This window comes from Pollachius pollachius (assembly GCF_949987615.1).
Source record: "Pollachius pollachius genome assembly, chromosome: 7".
In the NCBI taxonomy this organism is placed as follows: domain Eukaryota; kingdom Metazoa; phylum Chordata; class Actinopteri; order Gadiformes; family Gadidae; genus Pollachius; species Pollachius pollachius.
In genome coordinates, this window is record NC_136940.1 from 7,851,653 (window position 1) to 7,864,939 (window position 13,287).

The window sequence follows — 13,287 nt, forward strand, 5'->3', positions numbered from 1 at the left end:
CCATCCTCCTCTCTCCTCGTTTTGTCTCTGCCTCTAAATCTCTCTCCCTCTTCTTCTTTCGCTTTACTCCCATTAACTTGATCTCTCTCTCTCTCTCTCTCTTTCTGTTTCTCCTTCCCCTCTTACCATTTCTTTCTCTCTCTTTACCTACTTCTAACCCTCTCCTCCTCTCACTGTTTCTCTCTACCCTCTCTCTCCTTTGATTCGCTCTCTCTCACTTTCCCCCTATACCTCCTCCTCTCTAGCTCCCACCTTGTCCCCTCTCTCTCCCACTCCTCTCTCTCTCCTTTATGTACTAGCTATATCTGTTACCTGAGTATTTGTGAAAAGTGCAACTATGCGAAACCGTTCTCATGGACAGTACCGCAGGTTTTCACACATGGTGCATAAACACTGTGTTGCCTTCCTCTGTGGTTTATGGCAAGATCCCGTGATTTGATTGGTTAATGGTGTAAAGTTGCATATAGCTGTGAGCTGATAGGAGCAGGTGCTGACTCATATAAGTGACCACTAAAATTTGCCAAGAAAAAAAAAGTAGCATAAGTATTTCAGTCATAAATTGGTAATAATAACCGCCACTTGTATTTATAAAATATCAAAGTTATTAAAGATAAATAATAAGGGGTTCCCTGATAGTAAATTTGTATAATGTAACTAAGTAGTAGCCAGTACTGACTTCCAGATTGTCAAGAAATGGTTGTCATTGGACCAAATCTGATAGTCCAGTGTGGCCTGATTTAAAGGAAATGGCTGTCATTGGATTCTATTCAAGCCAGTATTTGTTACCAACTGTCTAGAATCGTTCTCATTTTATTTGTGATGATTATTTGCCATATCCCCGAAACCTAAAGAAAGTCACCAGTAAATGTCAGCCCCAAACGGCGTTGAGTGATTTAAAACAACCTTGCTGAGCTTCAATCCTGTCCACGTATTCATGATAAATCCTTGATAATGGCGATTGCGCCAGGTCGATTTCATTACTGCAAGGCTGTTGTGTTGAGTTTCCACACGCTTCCATATCAGCCCGCTTGTCTGTCCCGTGTTCTGTAGCTGCCAAAGACCTTGTATCCTCGTCTTCACAGAGTAAATGGCAGACTGTTTTAGTTGTAATCTTGGTGAACCTGTGGTTTGGTTTCACTTTTTGTCAAATGGTTTTACAAGGACGTGAGTGTCCTGGTTTTATATGGACGTGAATGTCCTGCCTAACGTACCTAACGCCACTCTGGCGGCCGAGGCGTCGTAGTTGATCCAGAAGGAGACCCAGGACAGGATGGTGATCAGGATGGAGGGCATGTAGGTTTGCAGGATGAAGTAGCCGATGTTCCTCTTCAGCTTAAAGCTCAGGGAGAGGCGTGGGTAGGCACCTGGGACACACACACAACACACAGCGATTGTTTATTAACCTCAACAAATAGCATTTTTTTTCTACTGCTGATCGAGTAAGTATCAACGGTAATTGTTATGGATACCTCGGCTTTCCTTCCAGACCAACAAGAATGTCAAAATTGGTTTGTGAAAATACGTACAAAACAACCCCATGCGGGTGTCTCAATGTGTGATTAGTGTTAGAAAATAAAGAAAGAAAGAAAGAATGGAAGAGGGAAAAAAGAAGGAAAAGAAAGACAAAGAAAGAAAGAAGCGCGTTCTGCCGTAGGACATCACGCTCATTAGTCCATAATAATCCCGTCTCCCTCCCATTGGTCAAGACGGGTGGCTGACAACGCCTTTGTCGTTGACCCTCTGACCCAAGTGTCACGACCCCTGCTGACCTGTGGGGAACACCACGTTCCTGGACACCAGCTTGTAGTCCAGGATGGAGAACTGACCTGTGGAGAACACCACGTTCCTGGACACTAGCTTGTAGTCCAGGATGGAGAACTGACCTGTGGAGAACACCACGTTCCTGGACACCAGCTTGTAGTCCACGATGGAGAACTGGGGGAGCTCTATGCGGGTCACCCCGGTTACCGCCGTGTCTCCTCCCTTCCAGTAGAACTCGATGTCGTCCGTGGTGTAGCCGTCTGGAGAGACACACCACAACATACATTAGACACATACACACACACACACACACACACACACACACACACACACACACACACACATTGACACATAGTCACATACAGACACACACAAACACACACATACCATACACACACACACACATACACACACACACACAACATACAATCACTCACACCCATTGACAAACATATAGACACCAACACATTGCACACAGACATACCATACAAACATAGACACACACACACACACGCACACATATAGACAGACACACACAGACACACACCATACACATAGATACACAGACACATCACACACACATAGACAAACACACATAGAAACTTCACACACACATAGACAAACACACACAAATACACACACACCCACTCCAACACACACACACACACACACACACACACACACACACAGAAACATCAGGTCACTCCTGGTTCACTAGAACAAATATAGTGAACAGCACTGTGGAGTAAGTGAGCTGAAAGGAGATTCATGATTAATGTAAATGTGTGCATACTGGAGTGGCATTTGAACCCCTAATAGCCTTGTGTGTCTCAACCTCGCGGAACAACAAAGAACCGAGAGGCTGTAATTGCTGCGGTACGCGGGGAACGATAGCGCACACAGGAGGGGATGCGTGACCTTCGCTGGGTTCACATACCGCAGCGGAAGGACATCCCAAATGTCAACGAGGGACGGAGTGATTATCACAGAGCACTGCGCTTTGTCTCCGAGTCTCGTAATGGAAACACATGCCTATCGACACCGGCTCTAATTGGACACAATGAGGTACCCGATCCCACTGTGACTGAGCCAACAACACTGCGCAGGTTTTTGATAATGTACAGATACGTTGATTACATTTTATGTCGTGTTCTGCTCAGGTTTTTTTCAAGTTAATAACACTGGGTAACATTTCTTCACAAAGCACAAACTGTGGGAGTTAAAGGTTTATCGCTCTATCCCCAGAAGGAGTTTCAACTTACAGCTCTCTATCTCCAGAGTAAGGTAAACTTACAGCTCTCTTTCTCCAGAGTGACTCAAACAAACAGCTCTCTGTCTCCAGAGTAAGTTCAATTTACAGCTCTCTAGCTCCATAGTGACTTAAACTTACAGCTCTCTATCTCTTAAGTGACTTCCACTTACAGCTCTCGATCTCCAGAGTGACTTCAACCTACAGCTCTATATCTCCATAGTGACTTAGACTTATAGCTCTCTATCTTCAAAGTGACTTAAACCTACAGCTCTCTATCTCCATAGGGACTTAAACTTACAGCTGTCTAACAAATAGCTCTCTATCTCCATAGTGACTTAAGCATACAGCTCACTATCTCCATAGTGACTTAAACTTACAGCTCTCTATCTCCATAGTGACTTAAACTTACAGCTCTCTATCTCCAATGTGCAGTTCTGCTCGTCTAGGGGGTAGCGTCGCAGGTCCATCATGCACGCCGCCGTGGTCGTGATTCTGAAAGCAAAATCAAATGCAATAAATAAAAAATAACTGTCAGAACGTACAGTAGTCAGGTAATGACTCAAGAGTTGGGCTAAGACAACCAGTACCAAGTTATGATAAGGTAAGGTAAAAATAAGTCTCCGGAGAACAGGGTTTAGGTAAGGTAAGCTAAGGTATGATAAGGTAAGGCCACCCAAGACTAACCTTAGACCGTACAGGACGGTTCCGTCGGGGTGAAGCCGGATCATGCGGTTCTTCACCGTGACCCCGTGCACGAAGGACTTTTTGTCATTCAGGAAGTAAGTGTCGGGCACCCAGAGCTGGTCCGCCACGCGGTTGTCCAGCGTCAGGTTGAGGGGGATCCCTGAGTAGGCCAGTCTCTTGTCCCTCCAGTACTGCTGGAAGTACATGGTGAGGGTGTAGTCCTGTGGAGCCCGGGAAAAACACAGTCAGCTTTCTGTTGAACATTAACCTTTACGTCTGGAGGGGCATTCATAATTCATGGCCATAATGTTGCACGGCCGATAAACTATGAATAATGGAATTTCATGTTCTGCGATGTCTCAGAAGAGCCGAGGTTTCACACCGTCGTCGTTGCGGTTGAGATGAGCGGTATCATGGTCAGTGCTAGATACTAGGGCCCCTGGTACCTCCATGTTATAGCTGGGATGGAGTACCTGGTAGTCATGGTGATGTTCGAATGAATGGAAATATCGGAAGGCTGTGTTTCAAGGCCTCTCTGGTAGAGGAACCTTTCACTGTTTATTTTTGAGTCATCCCGGATGCTTTTACCCAGAGTGACTTACTGTGAGTTCAGATACATGTCATTAAGGAGCAGGAAAGGGTTAGGGCATCTTTATCAAGGGTGCCCCACCATAAGACATTTGGGGATTGAACCTAGGACATTTTGGTAGGGGAACACCCAAAATATACTATCCTACTCTCTTCAGTTATTTTATTACAGGTCCCATTTCTTATTTGTCCAAGCTTTATTTACACAGGTGAGGCTCAGGCCGTATCACATGGAGGTCATTCACATGGGCCATGGATCTAACCAGAATTGATGGCTTATGGATTTCCATGGGGAATATTAATCTTTGAGTCCAAGGTCTTCCCCCTCCCAGCTAGGATTTAGAACCAAGATGGCCGCTGGCCGAGTTAGGCCCATGCAGACATTACAGCGTGAAAAATAGAATTCTAGGATGAGTGGGAAAGTAGAAACAACCTAGGTTGTTTCTACTGGGGCTAAAACACACAATGCTGAACACAGAGCCAGGTCTTGATGAAATAAACAGTACACAGCAGGATAGGGATGTATGAAAATATAAATTCAGAAACGCAATGAATTATTTAGTGGCAAGCCCCTCTTTATTGTATAGAGGAGTACCGGGATAGAGAGAGCATGGGGAACTATATGGGACGAAAGAAAGAAAGAAAGAAAGAAAGAAAGAAAGAAAGAAAGAAAGAAAGAAAGAAAGAAAGAAAGAAAGAAGGAGAGAGTGTGAGTGAGTAAGTGAGTGGTCAGAGATTGGTCAGAATGGAGAGGAAATACATTCGAGGGAGAGCAAGAGAGAGAGAGAAGTATAGAGTTTGGTAGGAAGAGAGAGGACAAATAATATAGTAGTGAGAGAGAGAAAGAGGGAGGGAAAGAGAAAGAGGGCATGAGAGAGAGGTGAAAACATGAAAACATTCTCAAAAGAGTATTTACTACATATTAATGAGAGATATTGCTAGGAAATATTCTGAGATTGTCATAGAAAAGACAGACAGGAAGAGAGAGATAAAAAGGGATAGCGAGAGAGAGAAAGGATTAGATGTTTACAACCACATCAGGCTTTCATGGTATGAAATGAGGTCATCAATAATTCAGTTAGTCCAACAGGTGCGGCCGTCAAAACGCTTTTCAGGGCTTTTAATGCGGCGCTTCAGTAGCGTGCTCGCCTTTGTTTTGCTGACTAATGCTCTGTTAAATAAATAAGTAGGATTCAAGAAATAAACAAAAAATCTTGGCCGTTAAAAATGTATTGTATTTTGTTCTAGTTACAGATATGCACATTCTTGAGGTTCATAACTCAGTATACTGGTATTTGTCCCAGTTTACTTTGGACACTGAATTTGATCTCTGCCTGCTGAGATTCTGCGATTTAATCACAAAAGCTTGCTCATCACATCAACTTTTTCAGTCATTGCCTTTAAAAAAACAAACATAATGTAATAGAACAAACAACACCAAAGTGCACACAACTCTTGGTAGTTCAAAAGGAATGAAGTTTGACAGATTTGTTTAAAAGGTGTATATTCTAACTGTAGTTTAACAGATTTTTACTTTAATCTATGTATTAAAAAGGTGTGTAGGCTAACTGGAGCTAAACAGATGTGTTTAAAAGGTGTGGAGTCTAACCATAGTTAAACAGATGTTTAGTCTAACTGTAGTCAAACAGATGTTTAGTTAAACTGTAGTTAAAAAGATGTTTAGTTTAACTGTAGCTAAACAGATGTGTAGTTTAACTGGTGTCTTTCAAATGTGTGTAGTCTAACTGTGGTTTAACAGATGTGTAGTTTAACTGTAGTTAAACAGATGTGTAGTTTAACAGGTGTCTTTAAAATGTGTGTAGTCTCATTTTAGTTTAACAGATGTGTAGTTTAACTGTATTTAAACAGATTCTGTAGTTTAACTGTGGTTAAACAGATGTGTAGTTTGACTGTATTAAAACTGATGTTCAATTTAACTGTAGTTAAACAGATGTGCAGTTTAACTGTGGTTAAACAGATGTGTAGTTTAACTGTAGTTAAACAGATGTGCAGTTTAACTGTGGTTAAACAGATGTGTAGTTTAACTGTGGTTAAACAGATGTGTAGTTTAACTGTAGTTAAACAGATGTGAAGTTTAACTGTAGTTAAACAGTGTAGTTTAACAGGTGTGTTTAAAATGTGTGTAGTCTAGCTGTAGTTTAACAGACGAGTACAGGGGTCCCAGAGGGAGAGGGAGGAGGAGGAAGAGGGAGGGAGGAGACGGCTCATCAACTTCTCCTCAGAGTTTCCTCTCCAGACAGCTTGTCAGTCAAACCTCCCTCACCTCAGGTTAACAGCAGAAACATCTACTGGGAACACTAGAGCACTACTCGGAGCCGTTCTGAATGAGAGAGACCTTTCTAGCACTGCGTGATGTTCCCCAGGGTTCAGCAGGGTGTGTGTAGTGTGTGGGATGAAGGTAAATACATTCCTGACGAAAACTCCACAGGGAGGTGTTTGCATAAAACGGTAGGATAAGCTATCCTTCTGGAGCGAGAGGGAGGAGCTTGGGAACAAGTTATCTATACATAGCTCAAGATAATAAGTTCTTCTTCACTTTTGCATCGAATACATTTGGCCTTGTTCGTAGTGTTGGAAACTACTTTCCCCATGTATTCCTGATGTGTTTTAATTAGGTTAGAGTTAGAGTAGATCTACAGTCGATATTTATCAAACCTAATTAATAACATAGTCTGTCCCTTTTCCTCCTCTGCTTAGAAAAAAAACATTAAGAATTGTATTGCCCGGATTTTGGATCTTCCAACACTGGTTTAAGTCTGAGGACTGAAATGTGGATCCTGGCTCATAGAAACTGGTTTCTTGAATTGCTGTTTTTTACTGGGACACAAATACAGAGCTCATGTGGTTATATGGCTTATATAACTGCATTGTGTAACACCGGCCCCAATGTAGTTATTATTATAGAAGGATCACTAGCGTCTTATTCCCCTGTATGCTCAGACCCTGAGGGCCATTGGTGTGGTGTGTGGATGACTCAACCAAGCGTCCAGATACAAAACCTCCAAGACATCTACAGCCGGACCTTCTTCAACTTACAGTAGGACCATCTTTAACCTATAGACGTCCACAGTAGAACTTCCTCAAACCTACTAGACTTGTTGAGTAGGACCTTATACATACAAGATTACAGGAGGACCTTAAACCTGCAAGACTCTGCAGTAGGACCTTCTCAAACCTACACAACTCTGCAGTAGCGACTTCATGAACCTTCAAGATGTCTGCTCTGCAGTAGGAACTTCACAAACCTTCAAGATGTCTGCTCTGCAGTAGGACATTTTAAAACCTATAAGATGTCTGCACTGCAGTAGGACCTTCCTAAAGCCACAAGGCTCTGCAGTAAGACCTTCTGCAGACCTTCCTACAGAGGTCTGCACTAGGGCCTCCATGAACCTACCAGACGTCTGCAGAAGGGCCTTTTTAGTCCTATCTGACTTCTGCAGTCGGCCTTCTTAAATCCTACCAGAATTTTGCAGTAGGGCCTCAATAAACCTACAAGATAGTGTGTGACCCACCTGGTGACCCACCTGTTGAGGTACTTTTGGGTAAGGGCCCACTAAATAACCAAACATTTTCATTAACATGTCCAATGCTTAGGTACTTTTCTCTGTATACATAATAATACTCTAAGGCAGGGGTCTCAAACTCGCGGCCCGGGGGCCAATTGAGGCCCGCGGGATGATATTTTGTGGCCCCCTACTTGACATCAAAGTTTAGTGTTAGTGCGGCCCGCGCGTTGTTGTCAAACGCACATTTTTGCTAAGTGGCTTGCCGTGCTTTTTTATCACTTGTGATAGGGTGACAGATGTCCCGGTTTTGCCGGGACAGTCCCAATTTTGAGCTGCGTTTCCTGAGTCCTGACAAAAGCCAAAGAACGCTAAAATGTCCCGGTTACCACCAACCACTATGAAATGTCCCCTGTTGTCAGCGTTTACATAGCCAACGTGATATAATGATAGCCCAATCATTATCTTAGATTGGGTATGTTGTGCTCCTTTTTTCTGTGGAATAATTGATGCGGCCCAGCCTGACCCAGACTCTACCTCCGGCGGCCCCCAGGCCAGGGAGTTTGAGACCCCTGCTCTAAGGTCTTCAAATTCTAATGATCAAATTAAATGTTGTTTTTTTTTATAAAAAATAACCAACTTGATTTCCTGCTCTGACCCACTTAGGGGTCGCGACACATAGTTTGAAGACCAATGGTTTAGATGATGTTGAAATGTGGAAAGACAAATGTCTCACAGACAGGTGATAACATTCAGGCTCTCATAACTATGGAACAAATGCCTAGCGATATAGCTGAGTCATGCTGAGTCATAGTAGAAGTGCATAGATGGTGGAACGGACACAGCAGATCATGTACAACCCTATCCATTAAGTGCTTACCATCTAAGTGCACGGAAATCACATTCACCTCACACTTCCAAACCTCCACTTGTTTAATCTCTGTTATTGGAGAATGACTGGGTGATTTACCAGTTCTCACGCTAAAAATAGAGAAGTAGAGCAAGCACAGTAACAAAAACACAAAATGTAATCTTGGTCTCCTTGACAACAAGCACTCTACAGTTCGCCTACACTCAAGGTACGGACCAGTGGCTGATGTGACTGTTGGAACACCGGTCACCGACACATCACCACAAAACACAAGGAAACGGGGCCCAAAAGAGGCGATATGAAAGTGTGAGAGTATGTTAGAGTACGTCTGTCGACAAAGCTCTAATTAACTGAAAATCTACTTAACAGGATAAATGTAGAATGCTGGACCATTTGATATATCTTTTTTTTTTTCAAAATACCATTTATGAATGTACTAACTTCTAAATGTCAAATAAAGTCATATTTGTCATATTTTTTATTGGACGATAATGAAATTATACTGCACTAACAAAGATACTGTAACAGCCACATTCACGGCTAGCATTGCTAGAATTAGCATTGCTTGTATCAACAATGTTGTGCCCCAACCAATTCACTCAAATGTACTCGAGATTGGATCAGGAGATCATTCACCAGTCCAGCAATCTAACAGTGTCATGTACCACAAACCTTAAAACAGCACATAACTTAAAGAAGACATACCACCAGGTGTGCGTGTGATTAGCCGTTACAAGCCATTTAGAAAATCAGTCTCTTCTGACATCACAAGTGGGCATGTCCACCTTAATGTATGATGGATATCTAGGTAGACACGCCCACTTGTGATGTCAGAAGAGGCAGATTGTCAAAACGGCTTGTAATGGTTAATCACACTCACACCTGGTGGTATAATACATCACCTTTAAGGGGTACCCATTGCGCTTGGCTTTGTTCTAATATAACAGAGTTCCACTTCATACGAATGTTGTAAAAAAGTTGCTGTCTGCAACATCGACCACAAAAACATTATGGAAAAGTTGGACCATTGACGTAATTTGATGTCCTATGTATGAAGTACTACTCTCTAATATTGGAAAATAGCAGAGCGTGCTTCAGCGACATGACTTATGACAAGAAGCAAAAAAGGTGATTAAAGGGCTCCTATTTCACCAGCAGGTTAAATTTATTTGCAGTGACAAGCCATTTCAAAACCCATCGGTGTGTGACATTACAAATGGGGGTGTCCATATGATGAATAGACCAGTTGTGATGTCACAAACGGAAATATTAAATTATGGTAAAATAGGGGGCCCTTTAAGTCAGAAGAATCAAGGGATCGGCATATTAAGGATCAGCATTTTTATTGATAAATAATATTTGAAGGTGGGATTCCCTTCTCCAGAGAGAAAGAGCCATCGTTTTTTTACACAAGCTAGCCTTCTTCTGTCTGTGTTCGGAGTGTCTTTAGACTCTATGGGTCAGTTTCAAATTTCCAAGTAGGAGGGCAGCTCTGTTGTAGTGCTTCGCGAGAGGCCAAAGCAACGTAACCAATGATAGATAATGGCCATAGTGAGGAGGTCCGACCTCAGATTGCCCATAACTTCCAGGCTGCTCCCCGGCTACACAATCTAAGAGATGTTTCTAGATGACTCCTGTTTCTCTGACACAGCTCTGAGAACACATTCCATTGAGGTTGTGTGTTTGGCTCCAGAGCCGAAGGGTTTTGGGTTCAAGCCTCCCAATGTCTATAACTGGACTGTGGCTCTGTTTTATCAGAGGGACAGCAGTAATTTATGACAAAGGATTTCCTCCGAAGCCGAAAGGTTCATGGTTCAAACCCCAATGTCCTCCGGCCTCCTACAGCAAGAGATGCTCCACTATCTACCTGTTAGTCACTTTGGATAAAAGGGTCTGCTTAGAAAATGAAAAGTAAATGGTAGCACACTCACTATGTCACCAAAGAGCCTCCAACATAATAGGGCCATCAGAACCATTCCTTTAGATACAACTATTTCAGGACAGACACATCAGGCTCTATCCGAAGTGCATGTCCACTTGCTGCTCTCAAGATGGTTAAAAGGGTTCACTACTACACCTACTAGTTAGTTAGAAAAGTAAAACACATCTAAAGCAATATAGAATTGTGTGATATTACACAAAAACAGGTATAACACAACATGAAATAGAGGCCTGCTGTTCCTTTGATATAATTCATTATAAAAGCCAATGACGTCATTGCCTAAACACAATCATACAAACACAAACACACACACACACACACCCACACAAACACACGCACAAACAGCAGATGATTAGGATTCAGACAAACACGTAAGCTCTTTAAAGTATCTTGAAGTAGCCTATATTATTAATTTGCTCTCCCGTCACTTTAATATAACTTGAATAAAAATTCACTTTTAAACATAATGTACACATGATTCAATGTAATGAATAAATTGTACTAGTGGGTAAGGTTTGGTACTCACCATGTTGACTTCCGACACCATGTCTATACTGGCTACATCAATGCTCATCCCCACCGCCACCGGCGCACCTGAAATCCACCCCAAAATTTGGCCGTTACTTTTTTTTCCCATATAATGCATCATCATTGTTTGAGTAGTAAGCCTAGGGGGACTCATCGATTTGTTTACCCATTAAAACAACCCAAAGTAATCCGTGCGCATACCTCCGAAGTCCGGGCGAAGGCGAATATCGTATCCTTTCAACAGTTTATCCACGGTCTCCTTGACGAACGACATGTTTCCTGGTTCATTGACGCTGGAAGACACAAGAAATCAAGGTGTGATCCTTGTGTTTCCCCGCACGGATCTCCACGTCTGAACTGGTAAGGATACTCACCTCTGGGCTACACAGCACACTACGGCCACCAGGAGTGGCAGGGAGAGTACGTCTAACAGCCCTTTTTTCTGGAGTACAAACATTCCTTGTGATGTCTGAATCTAGAGAATAATGGACGCACTGCTCCTCCAGCGATCAATTAATGAATAAAAAGGATGAATAAATGAATGAATGACTGGACGTCTTTCACTTTCAGCCCGGGGTTCCTCTGATGCCGATCGGGTGAGAGTTGACAGCGCACTGCTATGAACGACCCGCGTTGTCTAGGCTATATTTACAATTATAAGAAGACAACACTTAGCCTATATTAATATTTCCATGATGTTGGAGTCTAATTGCCACGTAGTTTTTGTATCCCATGCCTCCATGCTTTGGTGGCAGTAGTGAAGTAGTGCGCACCAATACGCAACAAATATCCCCAGAAGCGCACTTGTTGTCACGGGAGGGCAAGTGTAAAACAGGTCCAGGGAAGCGTGTACAAAGATACATCCAGTCAATCGACTCCTGTCCGCGCCTCACATGGTGAGTAGTACATTTAAAACAGTTCTCCTCTCCTCGCTGTCCTGTCTGCCAGTGTAATTATTAAACACCACGTGACTAACTACTCTGCCTGCATCTACCATCGATTTCTTCTTTTCTATTAGGGATTTGCGCAGAAAGAGCTCTGTCATATCTGATTTCTCACAGGGAGTGTTTTAGAATGAATTAGGAGGGGTTATTGTAATTCCAAATGTAATTCTGGCGGGATGAATGACTTTGGTCGCGCCAACGTATTAGTGGGTTATTGCTTTGCGCCTCAGTAGATAATAAAGTAAGAAAAATTCATATGAACGAGATCATTTTTTAATTTAAACTGTATTCAATTAATGTATTTATTGTGTAAAGTGTTTCAAATGATGAGGTCGATTTTGCATGCTGATTAATGTGCTGCCTTTGGTTGCATTTGTTGAAGAATTAAATCATTTTCTTTCAAAATAACACAATGGTATTTATAATGCCTTGCAGCAATGTATACAAGACAACAAAGCATAATGTAATGTATTAGGCAGGGATAAAGAGGCACATCTGGACTGGCAGATGTGCAAACAAGGAAGCAGGACTACTGTTAAGATATCCCCTATACCTGTACCTGTGAGTCAAGTTATATTTTCAAAGGAGTTTCAACGGCCACATTCAGTTTTGGTTCACCTAAGCTGTTGATCTTGGTCTAGTTCCAACTCAAACCCTTTATTAAAAGCTAAAAAAAATAAATGGAGCCCCAGGAGCAATAAAAAGCAAAAACTCCAAAAATCTATCTTAACCTATAGCCAGTAGGAGAGTGCAGCCTGTGAAAGAGGAAAATATAAATGTTCCCCTCCAAAAACAAATGTAATTCATCTTGTCTTAGTGGTGCCCTGGAGTAATTGGGCTCCTATTAAAGATTCAGAAGCTCAGTTTCTCTACAGTGAATAGGCCCCGCCCCAGATAAATGAACCCGCCAGTTATTGACCACGAGGTCAAAAGTCCACTGGAAATAAGGAAGCAGTAGCTTGTGTGAAAACGATGACTTAACATGTCAAAACAAATCTTAACAATGTTAAAAAAAAAAAAAAACGTTGATTTTTTTACCTTGTGTCGTAGATCGCGTAGAGCTTCTTGTTCCCATCGACTGCATTCCTGGGAGGAAAAAAAATATATGTATGTAAAACTATGTAGCCTTAACATACAAATCAATGCTTTTTGGGTTTTATTGCTTTATTATTTTCATTCACAGCAGCCATGCC

At 42.3% G+C, this 13,287-nt stretch overlaps 1 protein-coding gene across 3 annotated transcripts in view; it reads right to left on the reverse strand.

Annotated features, from left to right (window-relative positions):
* Positions 1-13,287, reverse strand: part of gabrb3 (gamma-aminobutyric acid type A receptor subunit beta3) — a 40,656-nt gene that overhangs the window by 8,451 nt on the left and 18,918 nt on the right. For all 3 annotated transcript variants that reach the window (XM_079739817.1, XM_079739816.1, XM_079739818.1), the window contains exons 2-8: positions 13,133-13,180; positions 11,352-11,443; positions 11,149-11,216; positions 3,698-3,918; positions 3,423-3,505; positions 1,884-2,021; positions 1,212-1,364 (exon numbers count right to left, since the gene is read on the reverse strand). In XM_079739817.1, the coding sequence (XP_079595943.1) occupies positions 1,212-1,364; positions 1,884-2,021; positions 3,423-3,505; positions 3,698-3,918; positions 11,149-11,216; positions 11,352-11,443; positions 13,133-13,180 (803 nt within the window). The remainder of the gene's footprint in view (positions 1-1,211; positions 1,365-1,883; positions 2,022-3,422; positions 3,506-3,697; positions 3,919-11,148; positions 11,217-11,351; positions 11,444-13,132; positions 13,181-13,287) is intronic.